Source organism: Phyllobates terribilis, unplaced genomic scaffold (genome assembly GCF_046119375.1).
Source record: "Phyllobates terribilis strain yellow unplaced genomic scaffold, ASM4611937v1 Scaffold_9__5_contigs__length_417890890, whole genome shotgun sequence".
Lineage (NCBI taxonomy): Eukaryota > Metazoa > Chordata > Amphibia > Anura > Dendrobatidae > Phyllobates > Phyllobates terribilis.
The window spans coordinates 83507109-83523337 of NW_027362769.1; the positions used below are offsets into that span (position 1 = coordinate 83507109).

The 16229-nt window shown below is 40.9% G+C and overlaps 1 protein-coding gene across 2 annotated transcripts in view; it reads right to left on the minus strand.

The window, feature by feature from the left end:
* Positions 1-16003, minus strand: part of RAMP1 (receptor activity modifying protein 1) — a 103468-nt gene extending 87465 nt beyond the window's left edge. The window contains exon 1 of one of the 2 annotated variants that reach the window (XM_073646658.1): positions 14282-16003. In XM_073646658.1, coding sequence (XP_073502759.1) covers positions 14282-14333 — 52 coding nt within the window. In that variant the 5' untranslated portion in view covers positions 14334-16003. Of the gene's footprint in view, positions 1-13904; positions 14015-14281 lie in introns of those variants that run through there. The other variant, XM_073646659.1, reaches the window with a different exon arrangement.
* Between the last annotated feature and the right edge of the window lie 226 nt (positions 16004-16229).

The window sequence follows — 16229 nt, forward strand, 5'->3', positions numbered from 1 at the left end:
GAGAAACCAAATTTTGAGGAAGCATGAGCAATCTCAAGGCTACAAGTCCATCTCCAAAGACCTGAATGTTCCTGTGTCTTCCGTGCATAGTGTCATCAAGAAGTTTAAAGCCCATGGCACTGTGGCTAACCTCCCTAGATGTGGACGGAAAAGAAAAATTGACGAGAGATTTCAATGCAAGATTGTGCGGATGGTGGATAAAGAACCTCGACTAACATCCAAACAAGTTCAAGCTGCCCTGCAGTCCGAGGGTACAACATTGTCAACCCGTACTATCCGTCGGCGTCTGAATGAAAAGGGACTGTATGGTAGGATACCCAGGAAGACCCCACTTCTTACCCCGAGACATAAAAAAGCCAGGCTGGAGTTTGCCAAAACTTACCTGAGAAAGCCTAAAACGTTTTGGAAGAATGTTCTCTGGTCAGATGAGACAAAAGTAGAGCTTTTTGGCAAAAAGCATCAACATAGAGTGTACAGGAAAAAAAAGAGGCATTCAAAGAAAAGAACAAGGTCCCTACAGTGAAACATGGCGGAGGTTCCCTGATGTTTTGGGGTTGCTTTTCTGCCTCTGGCACTGGACTGCTTGACCGTGTTCATGGCATTATGAAGTCTGAAGACTACCAACAAATTTTGCAGCATAATGTAGGGCCAAGTGTGAGAAAGCTGGGTCTCCGTCAGAGGTCATGGGTCTTTCAGCAGGACAATGACCCAAAACACACTTCCAAAAGCACTATAAAATGGTTTGAGAGAAAGCACTGGAAACTTCTAAGGTGGCCAGCAATGAGTCCAGACCTGAATCCCATAGAACACCTGTGGAGAGATCTCAAAATGGCAGTTTGGAGAAGGCACCCTTCAAATATCAGGGACCTGGAGCAGTTTGCCAAAGAAGAATGGTCTACAATTCCAGCAGAGCATTTTAAGAAACTCATTGATGGTTAAAGGAAGCGGTTGTTCGCAGTTATTTTGGCTAAAGGTTGTGCAACCAAGTATTAGGCTGAGGGTGCCAATACTTTTGTCTGGCCCATTTTTGGAGTTTTGTGTGAAATGATCAATGATTTGATTTTTGCTTCATTCTCTTTTGTGTTTTTTTCCTTGCAAGCAAATTAAATGAAGATAATAATACCAAAGAATTTGTGATTGCAATCATTTTCAGGAAGAAACTGAGTATTATCTGACAGAATTGCAGGGGTGCTAATACTTTTGGCCACCACTGTACATATATGGGGTGTGGGGGGAGCGGTAGTGGTGGAGGAGTGGGGCACAGGAGGCAGCAGCCACCCGCTGCAGCCTACACTGTCCCCGCTGCTAAAGAAAATGAATATTCACTGCTCCTTAATAGCGGCACACAGTGTAGCTGCGCTGTGGCTCATGCTTCTGCCGGAATCGCCTGAGCCCGCTGTTAAAGGGTATGAATATTCAACCTCTCTCCATGCCCATGGGAGTGGGTGAATATTCATGCCCTTTAATGAGCGGGCACACGAGATAGCCGGCAGTAGCAAGAGCCGCAGCGTGGCTCCACTGTGTGCCGGCTATGAAGGAGAGTGAAGTCACTGCTCCCCGGGCACACAGTCCCGGCGTGGGGAGCAGTGACTTCCGGAAGCTGATCTCTCCTAGTGAGCCGCGCATGTGAGCCGCGCATGGCAGTGACGTCATGCGCGGCTCACATGGAGAGATCAGTACAGGCAGACGGACGCAGCGCTGGAGGAGAGAAGACAGGTGAGTAGGAGTGTTTATTTTTTTTTTTATGTGCAGCATGATGGGGATTAGGGGGACCATGCATACTAGGATAGGGATTAGGGGGACCATGCATACCAGGATAGGGATTAGGGGGACCATGCATACCAGGATAGGGATGAGGGGTGCCATGCATACCAGGATAGGGATTAGGGGTGCCATGCATACCAGGATAGGGATTAGGGGTGCCATGCATACCAGGATAGGGATTAGGGGTGCCATGCATACCAGGATAGGGATGAGGGGTGCCATGCATACCATGACAGGGATGAGGGGTGCCATGCATACCAGGATAGGGATGAGGGGTGCCATGCATAACAGGATAGGGATGAGGGGTGCCATGCATACCAGGATAGGGATGAGGGGTGCCATGCATACCAGGATGGAGGGGTTCCATGCATACCAGAATGGAGGGATGCCAGGCATACCAGGATGGGGATGGGGACCACGTATAAAAGGAAGGGGGGGGCATATATACCAGGATGGGGGATATTGTCAGAATTGGGGGACATTACCCCTATACCAGTGTCAGCAGAAGACCCCCTCCCCCTTAAAAGTGCATCATGACCACATTTTTTGCTTAAATTTTTTTTTTTCCTCCTCTAAAACCTAGGTGCGTCTTATGGTCCGGTGCGTCTTATAATCCGAAAAATACGGTAAATCCATGCCGTTTGCATGGATTTATATAGTGTGAACAAGTCGTCAAGCACTTTTCCAAGTGATGCTAAAATCGCTTGGAAAAGCACTTGATAACCCGCATGCGGAAATGCATGCAAAAGCGCTAGACAAACGCTTCTATCTGGCGGGAAAAATGCATGTAAAATCCGCATGCGTTTTTCCTGCCGGGGAGAAGCGTAAAAAATATGCAGCATTTCTGCATCGTGGGCACATAGCCTTAAGGTAAAGGTTATAAGACCATATCCAAGCAGCTTGATGTTCATGTGACTACAGTTGCACATATTATTCAGAAATTTAAGATCCATGGGACTGTAGCCAACCTCCCTGGATGTGGCCGTAGGAGGAAAATTGAAGACAAATCAAAGAGACGGATAAAACGAATGGTAACAAAAGAGCCCAGGAAAACTTCTAAAGAGATTAAAGGTGAACTTCAAGCTCATTGAACATCAGTGTCAGATCGCACCATCCGTCGTTGTTTGATTCAAAGTGGACTTCATGGGAGACGACCAAGGAGAACACCATTGTTGAAAAAAAATCATAAAAAAGCCAAACTGGAATTTGCCAAACTACATGTTGACAAGCCACAAAGCTTCTGGGAGAATGTCCTATGGACAGATGAGACAAAAATTGAAGTTTTTGGCAAGGCACATCAGCTCTATGCTTACAGATGGAAAAATGAAGCATATCAAGAAAAGAACACTGTCCCTACTGTGAAACATAGAGGAGGCTCTGTTATGTTATGGGGCTGCTTTGCTGCATCTGGCACAGGGTGTCTTGAATCTGTGCAGGGTACGATGAAATCTCAAGACTATCAAGGGATTGTAGAGAGAAATGTGCTGCCCAGTGTCAGAAAGCTTAGTCTCAGTTGCAGGTCATGGGTCTTGCAACAGGATAATGACCCAAAACACACAGATAAAAACACCCAAGAATGGCTAAGAGGAAAACATTGGACTATTCTGAAGTGGACTTCTATGAGCCCTGACCTAAATCCTATTGAGCATCTTTGGAAAGAGCTGAAACATGCCGTCTGGAAAAGGCAGCCTTCAAACACGAGACAACTGGAGCAGTTTGCTCATGAGGAGTGGGCCAAAATATCTGTCGAGAGGTGCAGAAGTCTCATTGACAGTTACAGGAATCGTTTGATTGCAGTGATTGCCTCAAAAGGTTGTTCAACAAAATATTCAGTTAAGAAGAACCATCATTTCTGTCCAGGCCTATTTCATGAGTTTAAGCTTTTAAAAAATCCTGTGGCAGCAGGGTTGAAAAGCAATGGCTGACTTTCATTTGTTCATTTTCATAGACTTTTAATTTATTATCACTTTTGTCAGATTCAAGTTATTTCTGTGACCATTATTGGTTTTTCTTTCATTAAAGGAGGGGTGCCAACAATTTTGACCATGTGTGCATATAAATATATATATATATAAAAAATATATATATATATATATATATATATATACATATATATATATACATATACATATATATATATATATATATATATATATATATATATACTCTTTCCTAAAGGCCAAAAAGAGTATGTATCCCTGAAGGGTTAAAGAAAGGATACGGTTTCTTTCCTAAGATTGTGATGCACTTTGTCCCCTACATACAGTACAACCTACAAGGGCAATGACTTACAAGGTTTGCAGAGTAGTTTCACATAGGAGCAGGACCCGGAGTGTTCTGAGATGTTACAGACTGGCTGATTCCTGTTACTGGGTATCGATATCACATCCGATGCTTTCTGCTTTCTGCCTGACTGCACAGATTTAGCCAGGTCTATCTGCAGCAACAATTATCTGTTTTTGTGCAGCAAAGTTTATAAAGTGGTTCCTGTGACACATCTGTGCTATAATGTTCACGTCTTTTCTTCCCTTTTAACACAACACTGCTCTGTCCTTAGGTACTGCAGTGATTGACGTGAAGTTTTCTATAATGATCTGCTCTGGTCAATGACTATTTTTTATGTGAAGTTAAGTATACTGCAAACACTTCATCCTTACAGTATGTGGATACTAGCTTCACTTTTAACGCCTCCTATTCCCATCATTCTTTGTCTCATATGACATGATTTAGTTATTATCTGTCTAAAAAATTTCCTTTTGAATGCACTGTCCATATTATAATGGCGTTTGAATGAAAAAAGTTCTAATCTTCTTTCTTGAATCTATCGTATGGTAAAACTGGAACAAAAGGAAATGTACAGATATCACTACAGGTTCTGGATAAGGTGCTTAAAACATGTCTAATGTTGTTGGTAGGGATGAGCGGACATGTGGAAGTTTGGGTTCTGGTTCCTTTAGTCCAAAGTTCGGTATAGGTACCAGAACTGTAACCGAACTTGAACCTGAACCCCACTGAAATCAATCGGGACCCAAACTTTGGATCTCTCTCTTCTGCCGGACTCCCGAACTGTAGAACGGACTTCCAGAAGAAGTCTGTGTTCGGAGTTCAGCACCAGACCCTATTCCGGTACGAACCCCGAACTTTACGGTCCAGTTCGCTCACCTCTAATTGTTGGCACTAGGCATCTGCAGGCACTTTTGTTTTAGGATGAAGTCACATAAACTGGATGAAGGATTGCAGCTCAGGACTATTCAAGTGAATTTGGTTAAATTACAAAACCACATGCAGCCTATGGACAAGAGCAGAGCAGTTTTGGCAAAAAAAATAGACACCATATTTTACTAATCCTACACAATTCCTTTAGCATACATAAGTGAATGTATGAAGCCACACTTTTATAAGCTTTTTAATTTGGGTTTTGTGTTATTTTAAAAGTATATTCCCATACTGTAGTATGCATTTGCCCTAGGCAATCCTGTTTTGGATTCTGTAAGACATACGCTGCAGAAATTTACAACTAAATCCCAGATGATCTCATGTGGCGCTTGCGATTGACAGCTCTCTCCCCCGAGCCCCCTAATTCACATGAGAACTCACCTGAGTGTTCATGTGTTTTCTACGGGGAAAGATGACAAAGCAGATACCAGACAGATCCAACAGCGGCTTATCTCCCTTGAAAACATAAGAATCTGACATTGATATTCCAATTGCCTTATCCTTCTCTTCCTCAAGATCATCTACTGTTTTAATAAAATTGCCTGGTATAACCAAGTTATGTCTAATTTGTATTGGGGCCATAAAGAGAACCAGTCATTCGATGTATGCCGCCTGAATCACAAGTAGCATGAATCAGAAGACGGACGGAGACCATAGGGAGAGATTTGAGTAATCCAATGCAGTTCACAGCTAGCTTCTCTAGGTGATTGACAGGCCTCTCCCTATGTGTAGACATAAGGAGAGACCTGTTAAAGGGCAAACACTCAGATTGAGAAGGTGTTGCCCTAGTAGTGGACAACCCCTTTAATTGGATTTGTCAGGTCTCTCTCCATAGTCCCGTAAAGTATGTCTACTCTGAAATGCCAAAACGTTTCAAAGTAAAACACATCTTGCTGCAATCGCATAGCCAGTGTCTGATTCATGCTGCCCGTGGTTCAAGCAGCATGAATCTAATGACAGGTTCTCTTTGAAATGTGACAATCTTCAGGACAAGAACATTATGTACATTTCCTTCCCTGTTTATATTGATTTTACAGCTCAATAGAAAGATGAAATAATATGCAGATGAAATTTAGAGAAAAACCCTAAATTACCCGTGAGGATTTCCAAAGAAAGTAGTAATCACTTTGTATTAGTAAAACTGGAGATCGGGTCAATTATAGCCAAAGTTTAGCAATTATTTTTACTCTGAGTCATATTTGTATTTACAGGAATGCAATCATATTGGCTTTTGTGAAACTAATAGTAAAGCTGTCACTTTGCTACTAAACAAGCAAAAGTACAGTAGATAGTTTATGAGAAACGAGAAAAGTGACATCCAATATGGGTCCAAGATGACTCCTCCTGAGTCACCTTCACGGAGCTAGTTATGTCATTTTAAAGACCGAAAATACATTTCCCGCCTTATTTGGGATGGAGGCGTAATCCAGTAACCCAACCAAAAAAAGTAAATTCATCCCTTTGTTTTTTTCATTTCATGCATCGTCCTCCCAGTCTTGTGAAATCCCAAAAGCTCCAGTACTTTTGTAAACAAGCCTAATTTATTTGAAGAAATCAACAACAGCAAATTACAGAAGGATTTCAATTAATTTGTGGCATTTACAAACTCCAGTCTTTCAGCTCTCCATCACAAGTCTCGTCTATGCAAAGAAGTAAGAACTCAAATAGTCATATAACTATAATCATGGAATTTCTCCAGTGTTTTGTGGTTTTATGTAATGAGTCAAAACTTTACCTTTATATAATAAAAAATTATGCAACTTTGTTTCATTTTTTCATCAGGTTTCTGATTGTTGTTAGTCAATGAAAATCTCTGTGTTTACAGTATATAGAGGCAGGAAACTGGTTTAGACGTAGTTCTGATCACAGTTCAGAACTTGATCCAATTGTATCCAGTCTGGGCAGTTCTGCAGTGAACTAAGTAGTTTGGGTTCAATGTGCAAGCATTCAGGGGCAGATTTACCAATCTTGTGTAATTTGTGGGCAGTGTAAATTTACAATAGACAGTTTGAAGTTCTCCAAACTCATCATTGTAGTTTAGGCTGGATTTAGGGATTGGGCAAAAAGATTTTCAGTATCCTGGTCCAGGAGCAATGTCGGTAGTCTGTAGCTGTTGGACTAGTGACCTAAGAACCTCCTCATATCTGCTGGCGTTCTCAGCGCCTCTTTTGATTATTGGGCTCGGCGTGATGACATTATTGCAGCGTGATGCATGATGTTATACCAAGCTTACCAATGAAAAGAGACACTGAGGATGCCGGCAGGTAGGAGGAGGTTCGCAGGTCTCTGATCTTGCTACCATGGATTACAAATGTGGTCGCTGGACCAGGGTCCTGGGAATCATGTTGCTCAATCCTACTGTATAATAAATCTGGCATATATTTAGGAACTTTTACCTTTACCCCCTTTTGCTTGACTTATTTGCAGATCAATGTTGAGTCAAAACTGTTATGTATGTTGTAAAGGATAACAGTTGGGGGGGTCATGCAGATCCCACCGCTGTTACCAGTTTGTCAGGGGACGCAACTCTGCTGTCTCCAATCGTCAAGACAATTATGCAATTGACTGATGAGGGATGGACACGGCCATGGCTGCTTCCACTACTAGACCAGTTATTGGGGAACTCACAGTGAGTGTATGGAATATACACCTCTGATTCCAACACATGGAATATATATTTATAGCATGATATGATCACTGCCAACTTCACAATAACAAAAAGGAACCACTACTTGTTGCCACCACCAATCATTTATACAGGCCGATTGGACACCCGTTACAGGTAGAGTATGGCTTCAGGGATGCAGCTTACAGAGAAAGAGGAATAGAGCTATTACATTTTATATATTTAATCCGGAAAGGTAGGCAGTGTTTATAAAAACTATACAAAGATGATACAAAATAGGAGCAAAACAATACGGTATATACAATTACATAGCATAAAAAGGAGTAATGAAAGAGAATTACTAAACCTGATGTTGCAGGAATGGCTCTCATCTTTAAGAAAGGAGGCAGTCCGATTAAGAAAATAGAACCACCTCACAGAGAACTATGTCTTCCCGAATGAACAAAGACAGACACCCAAATTATGCTTTTTATTAGATCAAGGTTACGCCCTCATACCTCCCTTGGTGAGCTGATATGGGGGCTGGTAGTGGGATGTGCTAGGTCTGTTAGAATTTTATGAGATCTCTAACTTTCGGGATATCTTTGTCCCTGGAGGTCCCAGGCAGTAGATATTGTCGTCAGGTTTCTTATCACGATTTTATCTGTCTATACAGGTGAAACATGGCATGGATAGCACCATCCATCAGACCAATATTAAGTTGGAAGGGTTCTGCTGGCCTTACAGTGATGTGAATGAATGCGTTATGTATGTCCCTTGGCTGCAACGCTGAAAATCTATCTCCCATAAATATCAGATCAATGTAAACCCCAATATTAATCGCTGATCACTGGCTCCAGCTGTTCTGCAATCAGTGCTTTGATCAGAGGAAGATATTTGGTCTGAAAGTGTACTTTCCTGCCTCCCGCCTCTCTCCCGTCTTCCCGTAAACGAATCTCAGACTTGGTATCTTTTTCCCAGCCAATCTCCCTGTTGTAATTACCTGGTCACTGCAGGAGGCCCCTACTTCGATCGAGGTGGACATGTCACCTCTCTCCCTCACTTCCCCTGTTTTAATTAGTTTCTCTCTTCCCTAGCTATAATTACTTTCTCTCAGTCACAATTAATCCCATATGTTCAATGTGAGGGTTATATGTCCCCTCTCTGGAGATGTCTTATGGATTTTTAATTTTTATCTATGACATATATTGCTGCATCTAAGGCCAAGCTTTTTCCTTTATTACAAACCACATCCACATTTTGAACTGTATTAAAAACACATAATTTGATGACATTTTTGTCAATGGTATTAATTGAATGTAAAGGGAGGGGAAATATGTGTAAAAATGAAATGATTTTAAATCTGCTACTTGAATGTATTCCAATTTTTTGGCTATAAAAACGGATTCAAAATGACACGGGATAACAGCCCTTTACTGCTGACACACAGAGCAGCATCCCTGAGGACATAGAGGCAGGGGCGGACATACCATTGGTGCACCATGTGTAGCCACACTGGGGCAAAACCGGTGGAATTGTGCATTATCATGAGCTATTGGACTGAAAATGGCCCATATACTGTTCTTGCACAGGGACTCTCTTCTGTGTCCTCTCCTGCATAGAGCATTGTCTATATTTGTAACTTTTGTATCTACCTCTTAGGTATGAGATGTCATTATGGGTATTGAACTTCTCATCCACTGGCAGAACACAGAGAAGCAATGACTTTGAAGCACAAAGTGGTAAAGCAGGATTTACATATAAGTGAGAATCACCTATAAAGTAGCATTGCAGACCAGTGACTTGAATATGTCTGGAGGTACACACCATTTGTTGTGTGACACTCGCAGACCATAGGAATACATTACCCTGGAGCAGAACATTCATATAATTCTAAAGTAATTATCATTCAAGGAAAAACTTCTATATATAAAATAAGTCACATAAAGCTTAAAGACTGCAAGTCGCCAAGAGATAAAGCAAATGCTCCAACTCCATTTCTGAAGGTGAATGTCCTGTGGTTAGTAGGAGTTGTTACACTCCGTTTAATGTTTACAAACATATTGCTCATTTCATCCAGGGGGCTGCTACTGGGGGGTCAGGTCTGGTCAGAAAAACGTCTGCTAACCCACTTACCTGCCGCTGAATAATATTTATTACCGAGGCAACCTAAGCAGGTGTCCAGGGCAGCACTGCAAATCCACTGAACCCAAATACCGATCAAATTACCAGCATGTACTTACATTTTCCGATACTGGATTCTTAGCAACCTCTTATTTATTCTTATTCTTTAGTACAACCATAATACATAGCATATAAATAACATGTCACAAATACAGATGCCACCTTGTAAAAATAATATAATGGCACATACTAGAAGTGTGTCAAAAGTTTTCCACTAGGTTTTCCAATAGTTAACACCTTTAAAATTGCAGCTTGTACATTTATAACAGTGAATAATGGAATTCAGTTATTGTATCAGTACACTCTTAGGTTCTTCTGACACTTGGGGTCTGTGCACATGTTGTGTTTTTGTTACGTTTTTCTGTGTCGTTTCGTCACAAAACCTGAAGGATTTTCCAGTACCAGCAAAGTGAATTAGATTCCTGAAGTCTCATGCACACGTTGCTTATTTTTTTCCTTGGAGATTTAGCATGTGAATTCTATCAGTGCTTTTGCTGCAGATTTCACCCCGATAATAATGAATGGGGAAAAATCTGCAACAAAAACACACGTAAAAAACGTTCCAAAATAGTGTGTGTTTTACGCAGCATTTTTCCTGCCAACACATCAGGATTTGCATCAGAATTTTCAATGTGTACACATAGCCATAGACTTCTTTCAAGACGTCACTACGCCTTTCCTGATTTAAAGGGATGTATAATCAGAAAATGACCTATTTTTTTAAAATCAGGTAACCCAAAATTGCCCATCATGTAACATCTGCGTGACAGCATGGCAAATCAGGGATGTTCATGAGCCGATTTTTTTGGCGCGAACAAGCCGGAACCCCGAACATGAACCCGAATTTGAAATGCCGAACAAATTCGCTCAACACTAGTCCTCTTTCCCATATGATGCTTTCTCTATTAGGCAATCTACCTGGGAGACTCTGCACATGGCACTTTTATAGCGCATAGTTATTGCTTAGTTTCTTTAATATATTCTTTTGAAATGGCATTACGTATTGTCTGTACCCATGCATTTGCTGACTACTACTTAACATCACTTTAGGAGTATTGTCCATTCGTACTTATCTTGGATACATTTAGATTGCACCATTGGTTATCATGCCAGTCATATGGGTTGTACCCCAGTACCAATTTTTGGCCTTGGAAACAGGTTCTTGCACAATATACGGAATTTTAAATGTTTTTGTCTTGGTCTTTGTTACTTAAAAAAAAAATTATGCTGTTTAAATTTAGGAAGTGCAACCGATCTTTTGTTTTCGTCTTCCTCTTTTTTTGAATTGCATTCGTCTTACACACACTTTGGTTAGCACTCCATTGATATACAGACATTGCCGGATTCATTGGTATTGTTACTTTTTGATATTCAATTTTTATATGCTGCCATTTGGGGAAAATAAATGAAAATTCTAAAAGCATAGCAACATTTATATAACTACATTGATTTTGTAGTCCATAAGAAAGTCTAACATTTTGAAACATGCAAAGTGTGCAATAAAGGGTTAAAAGATTCATATATATTTTTTTTTAAATTGGCAATTTGTTTTCTCAATTTTCTATATCACTAACTATATTGAAAGAAAGAAACAAACAAAAAACAGAAGTCTTGCCATTTTCACCTTGGCCACTGGGTCTTATATTAGACTCATATTTCATGTTCTGTACAGAAGACTTCAGTAATCTCGTTATGATCATAGACAGGATTACAATGAAAGGTGACACCTCCGTACACAGTAGATAACAGAGTATCCACTGTTTACTAAGTGATGGTCACAGCTCACCCCATCCCCCTCCCTTGACAATGACATTGACCCTCATGAGTGATTGCTACCAAACTTTGTTTAGTACAAAATAAACTTAAAAACTAACCACTTGTATCCTTGTGTAGCCATTTGTGATAACAAAAGTTTTCAACGTTTGACAAGGAAGCGTTACTACTGTCAGTACTAGAAAAAGAAGTATGTTTTTAAAAATTTTCAAGAAATGAAAAAGATGCAACAGGATTCATCTAACAACTGATACCAATTGTTTTTTCAACAGACTCTATAGTCTTACAAGAAGTAGAAGTCATTGTTTCTACTGTGGCTTCCATGTTGTTCTATTATGCCCAAAAAATTTGATGGAACTGACAACTAAGCCTACCCAGGAGTGATAAGAGGCTTACCTCAGTCTAAAGCCTCCGTCACACTAAGCGAGATCGCTAGCGAGATTGCGGCTGAATCACAAGTTTTGTGACGCAACAGCGACCTCAGTAGCGATCTCGCTACGTTTGACACGTAGCAGCGACCAGGCCCCTGCTGTGAGATCGCTGGTCGTGTCGAAATGGCCTGGACCATTTTTTGATCGTTGAGGTCTCGCTGGGTAGCATGCATCGGTGTGTTTGACACCTTACCAACGACCTCGTTGGCGACTCAGAACTGAGAAGTCAGTCAGAGTAGCTGCTATGTGACAAGGTCCCAACGACCGCCGACATCGTTATACAGGTCGCTACGGGTCGCCATATCGTTGCTGCGTTGTTGGGAAGATATGACTGTTTGACATCTCACCAGCGACCACATAGCGATTCAGCAACGATCCCTGTCAGGTCGTATCGTTGTCGGGATCGCTGTAGCGTCGCTAAGTGTGACGGTACCTTAATCTGAAGGCACCAGATAATGTACATTTATATGGACAATGGATCTAAAAAAAACCTTGGTATCTGTCATAGTAGCTCTGGCTGCAAACAAGAAAATGTTCTTACTGCAAAAGTTGACTGAAGACCCCCCTATACACAGCAGATAGTTGTTGGATGAACAATTGTTTGACTGATCTTTTAGCTGACAACTAATTCTCTCGACTACGCCATACACAAAAGTATTCACCATGAAAGAGCCACTACCAGGCTCCTCTGGTGTCAGCTTAACTCACCGAGAACAAAAGGATTGGCGCTCCGAACTAGGAATTCTAGATCAATCTCTATCGGGAGAGTCAGAAGGTTCCCATACACATTACACTGTTGGTAGAGTCTGCAAATATCGGCAGGTTGGGCTGGCGTTAGTCTACTGCATATTTGGCCTTTAGGCTGGCCATATGCATTAAAAAAGTGGTAGGCTCATTTGGCTGATCGCGCTCTCTCCCAACTCATATACACGAGGTTCGAAACTCTACTTAATCTATACCTCCTTCCATATCACCTGTCATCGGAGAGTCCAGAGGCCTGTCTACTCACTAGATGGTTAGCAAGTCCCACCAAAATCAGGCCAGCTTTACTCTGATCAGACGGCATCAATAGGGGCAAATTTGTTCCATGGACGCACTATAAAAAATCTATTCCAGGTAAAGTAGGATCTTAGCCCTTTCTTACTTGCCACCATCTAAGCAACTACTAAACATTGATCCTTTTTTAATTAATTGTACCCAAGAACATGAAATTACATAAATTTCGAAAAACGTGTAATTTATGGGGGTACCTGTCTATTTCCTATACCTAAGCTCAATAATAGGTACTCCACCCACAAATGGTTCATCAGCTATATCGCTATAGTGATTACTATAAGGTACACCAATAAATTACTTCTTTACCATTGCTTTTTTTCCATAGAAATCATTAAAAAACATATTTCTAAATTTAGCAAGGGGAATAAAATATCACTCATCCCAAAAATTCCAATTGTACCGTAAACATTCTGTAATGGCGGACTACCAGCCGAAAAACCCTTCATGATATATCAAAATTGTAATAGGTTTTGTCAATTATCAGTTTTCAAAAAAATACCCAAATTGCTAAAAACTGGAAACATTTTGAAATCTTTCCACATTTCTATAATCAGCTTTAGTAATGGCTTAAACATTTTTTTAAACATGCGCACAGGTTTCTTTTTCTAATTCCACCGGATGAGAGAAATTTTGAAACTTATTGGTAGAAATGTATCAAAACCATCGTAGGATTCCAGACTTTACAACTAGCGCAAATGGTACAAAGCGGCACATGGCAAAATACTTGGCATAATGGGCGTACATTGATACCAATATTCTCCACCATTCTTTTTGCTAATGACTGGAGAACGCCAATTATTACTAGATGTAGTAAAAAGAAAAAAAAGTGGAGCATATTTAACTATATATATATATATAAATATGTCAGCGCCTACCTGTCCATAGTGGACATCAGACAAGAAAAGACAATCTGACACCCGAGTTCTTTGAGATTGCATCACATGAACATTAAAAATCAATGTGTTCTAGACTAATTAAATAAATGAATATTCTGAATATGTTCTCACTAGAAATAACATAATCTGTTCTAAATAAGGTAACAAGGAAGGTTATACAGGAAGGCAGACACCAAGTCATTGCTTGATGTGTCACTCACATAACTACTTGGAGCATGATATAAACATGTAAGGGTGGTGACATGAAGATCATTATAATTAGAAGCATTTAGAAGTCAGTAGTCACACCTAAGATTCACAGGTACAAATGCATATTTTAAAGACTGGGTGAAAGATGATGCTGAGGAGTCTCTTACCTAGGAGGATCCAGAGGAGATGTCTGAAAGTAAGGAGAAATCCCAGGTTCATTTCTGGACAGTGTGTCCACAGCTTAGGGGGATATGTAAAAACACATTAAATGAACCATCTGAACAAGTCGTAGGTCCTCACTCACTTTAGGAATCAGGGCACATCCAGGTATAAGAGACCTTACAATTACCCCAAAGATGAGGAGGGAGGTTCTTGAATGGACCAATCACCTCCGGATGTTTTTGGTCCTGGGTTTAAAAAAAAAAGACAAAACAAAAACAAATGTGCTGAATTCTGGAAGATGCACCAAGAAGTTCTGCAGCCCTGATCCTGGATCTGTTTTCTCCTCCTTCCGATCAGCTCAAGTAGCAACAACTGCAGGAGAAGGATCTAAGAGAAGCATATGTGCTGCAGCTCATTCATCCTGCACATGCTGCCTGCGATTCTTTTATGGTTGTCTACATTTCTATGGACTGAAGTTCAGGGTCTCTCCTTGATGAGTTGGAAAGTCCTCCTCCTCCTCCTTTGCAGGTCGTGATCTCCCCTTTATAATGAGGTTGGATGGAAGACCCTCTTAGCTGAAGGCTTGTTTGTGTAGGTGGACAGGATTATCCTTCACTCTGTGTAGGTGGAGGGGGTTTCCTTTCGCTTTCTGTGGGGTTATAGCTTGAGGCTCTCCAATGCCTTTGTCTTGCCCCCTGACTCCCCCACTCCCACTATATAGATCGGGAGGATCCTGCCTCCTCCTATATAAGTGAAGGGTCTTGCAGATTTCCAAGTTCTGTTGTGTTACTTTGTCTCTAAGGTCAGATCTGACATAAATAGGATCTGTAGGAAGAGCTTGTAGCCCAGAGCTGGATCTATAATGCCAGGAATACTTATGTCACTGCTGCAGCTGATTGCAGGAGTCACACGGGGGTCTGGGATGGATGTCTCCTCCTGTAATACAATTCTTCAAGGAGTTTTCTGAGTTCTTCTGTATTGTAGTCTCTGTTTTCTGAGTTCTTTATTGCAATCTTTTTTTCTGAACACTTTTGTATTGCAGTCTTTTACTCTGAGTTGTGTTGCAGTCTCTTTTCTTCTGTTCTGTATTGCAATCTCGTTTCTGAGTTTTTTGTTATTGCAGTCAATGTTTTCTGAGTTTTTGTGTGTTGCGGTCTCTCTTTTCTGAGTTCTTTATTGCAGTCTCTTTTCTGAGTGCTTCTTTATTGTAGTCTCTTTTCTGAGTTCTTGTGTATTGCAGTCTCTTTTCTGAGTTCTAGTGTATTGAAATCTCTTTTTTTTAGTATCTCTGTGTATTGCAGTCTATGTTTTCAGAGTTCTTCTGTATTGCAGTCACTCCTTTGAGTTTTTGTATTCTGCAGTCTCTTTTCTGAGTACCTCTCTATTGCAGTCTCTTAGTACCTCTGTATTGCAGTCTCTTTGAGTGCTCCTGTATTGCAGTCTCTGTTGCTTCCACCCACATTGACAGTGCAGGGCAGTAGATTACTATACAGAAACTGCAGTACCTGTCATTTCCAGTTGTCCTTGCAATGTGATCATGCCACATTCATTACATTCTCGCTGCTCTTCCATTTATTACTCCAGCTACCTATTACCTTACCTTGCTGAGACAAGCATTTTCCCTAAAGCACAGGGAACACGAGCATAACTCAGACAGCGCATACATGCAATCATAGTTATAGAAATACCTGCAACTGGAAATCCTTCCCTTTTTCTGAATGTGATTGTTCTTGCACTAAGCGCTCAGATTTTCATACAGATGTAGCAAAACTTTCTCCACCAAATCTGCTTATAGTCCAAACATTGCTAGGGATGATTGTTGCACTTGTTGTATATTCAGGCCGCACGGTGATCATATATTTCTTGTCAGAAATGAGGAAGAACCCAAAAGAGAAGTAGAGTTCCCTTTGGGATTGGTTTTCCGATTCTCCTTCATGAGATGTGCTCACATGA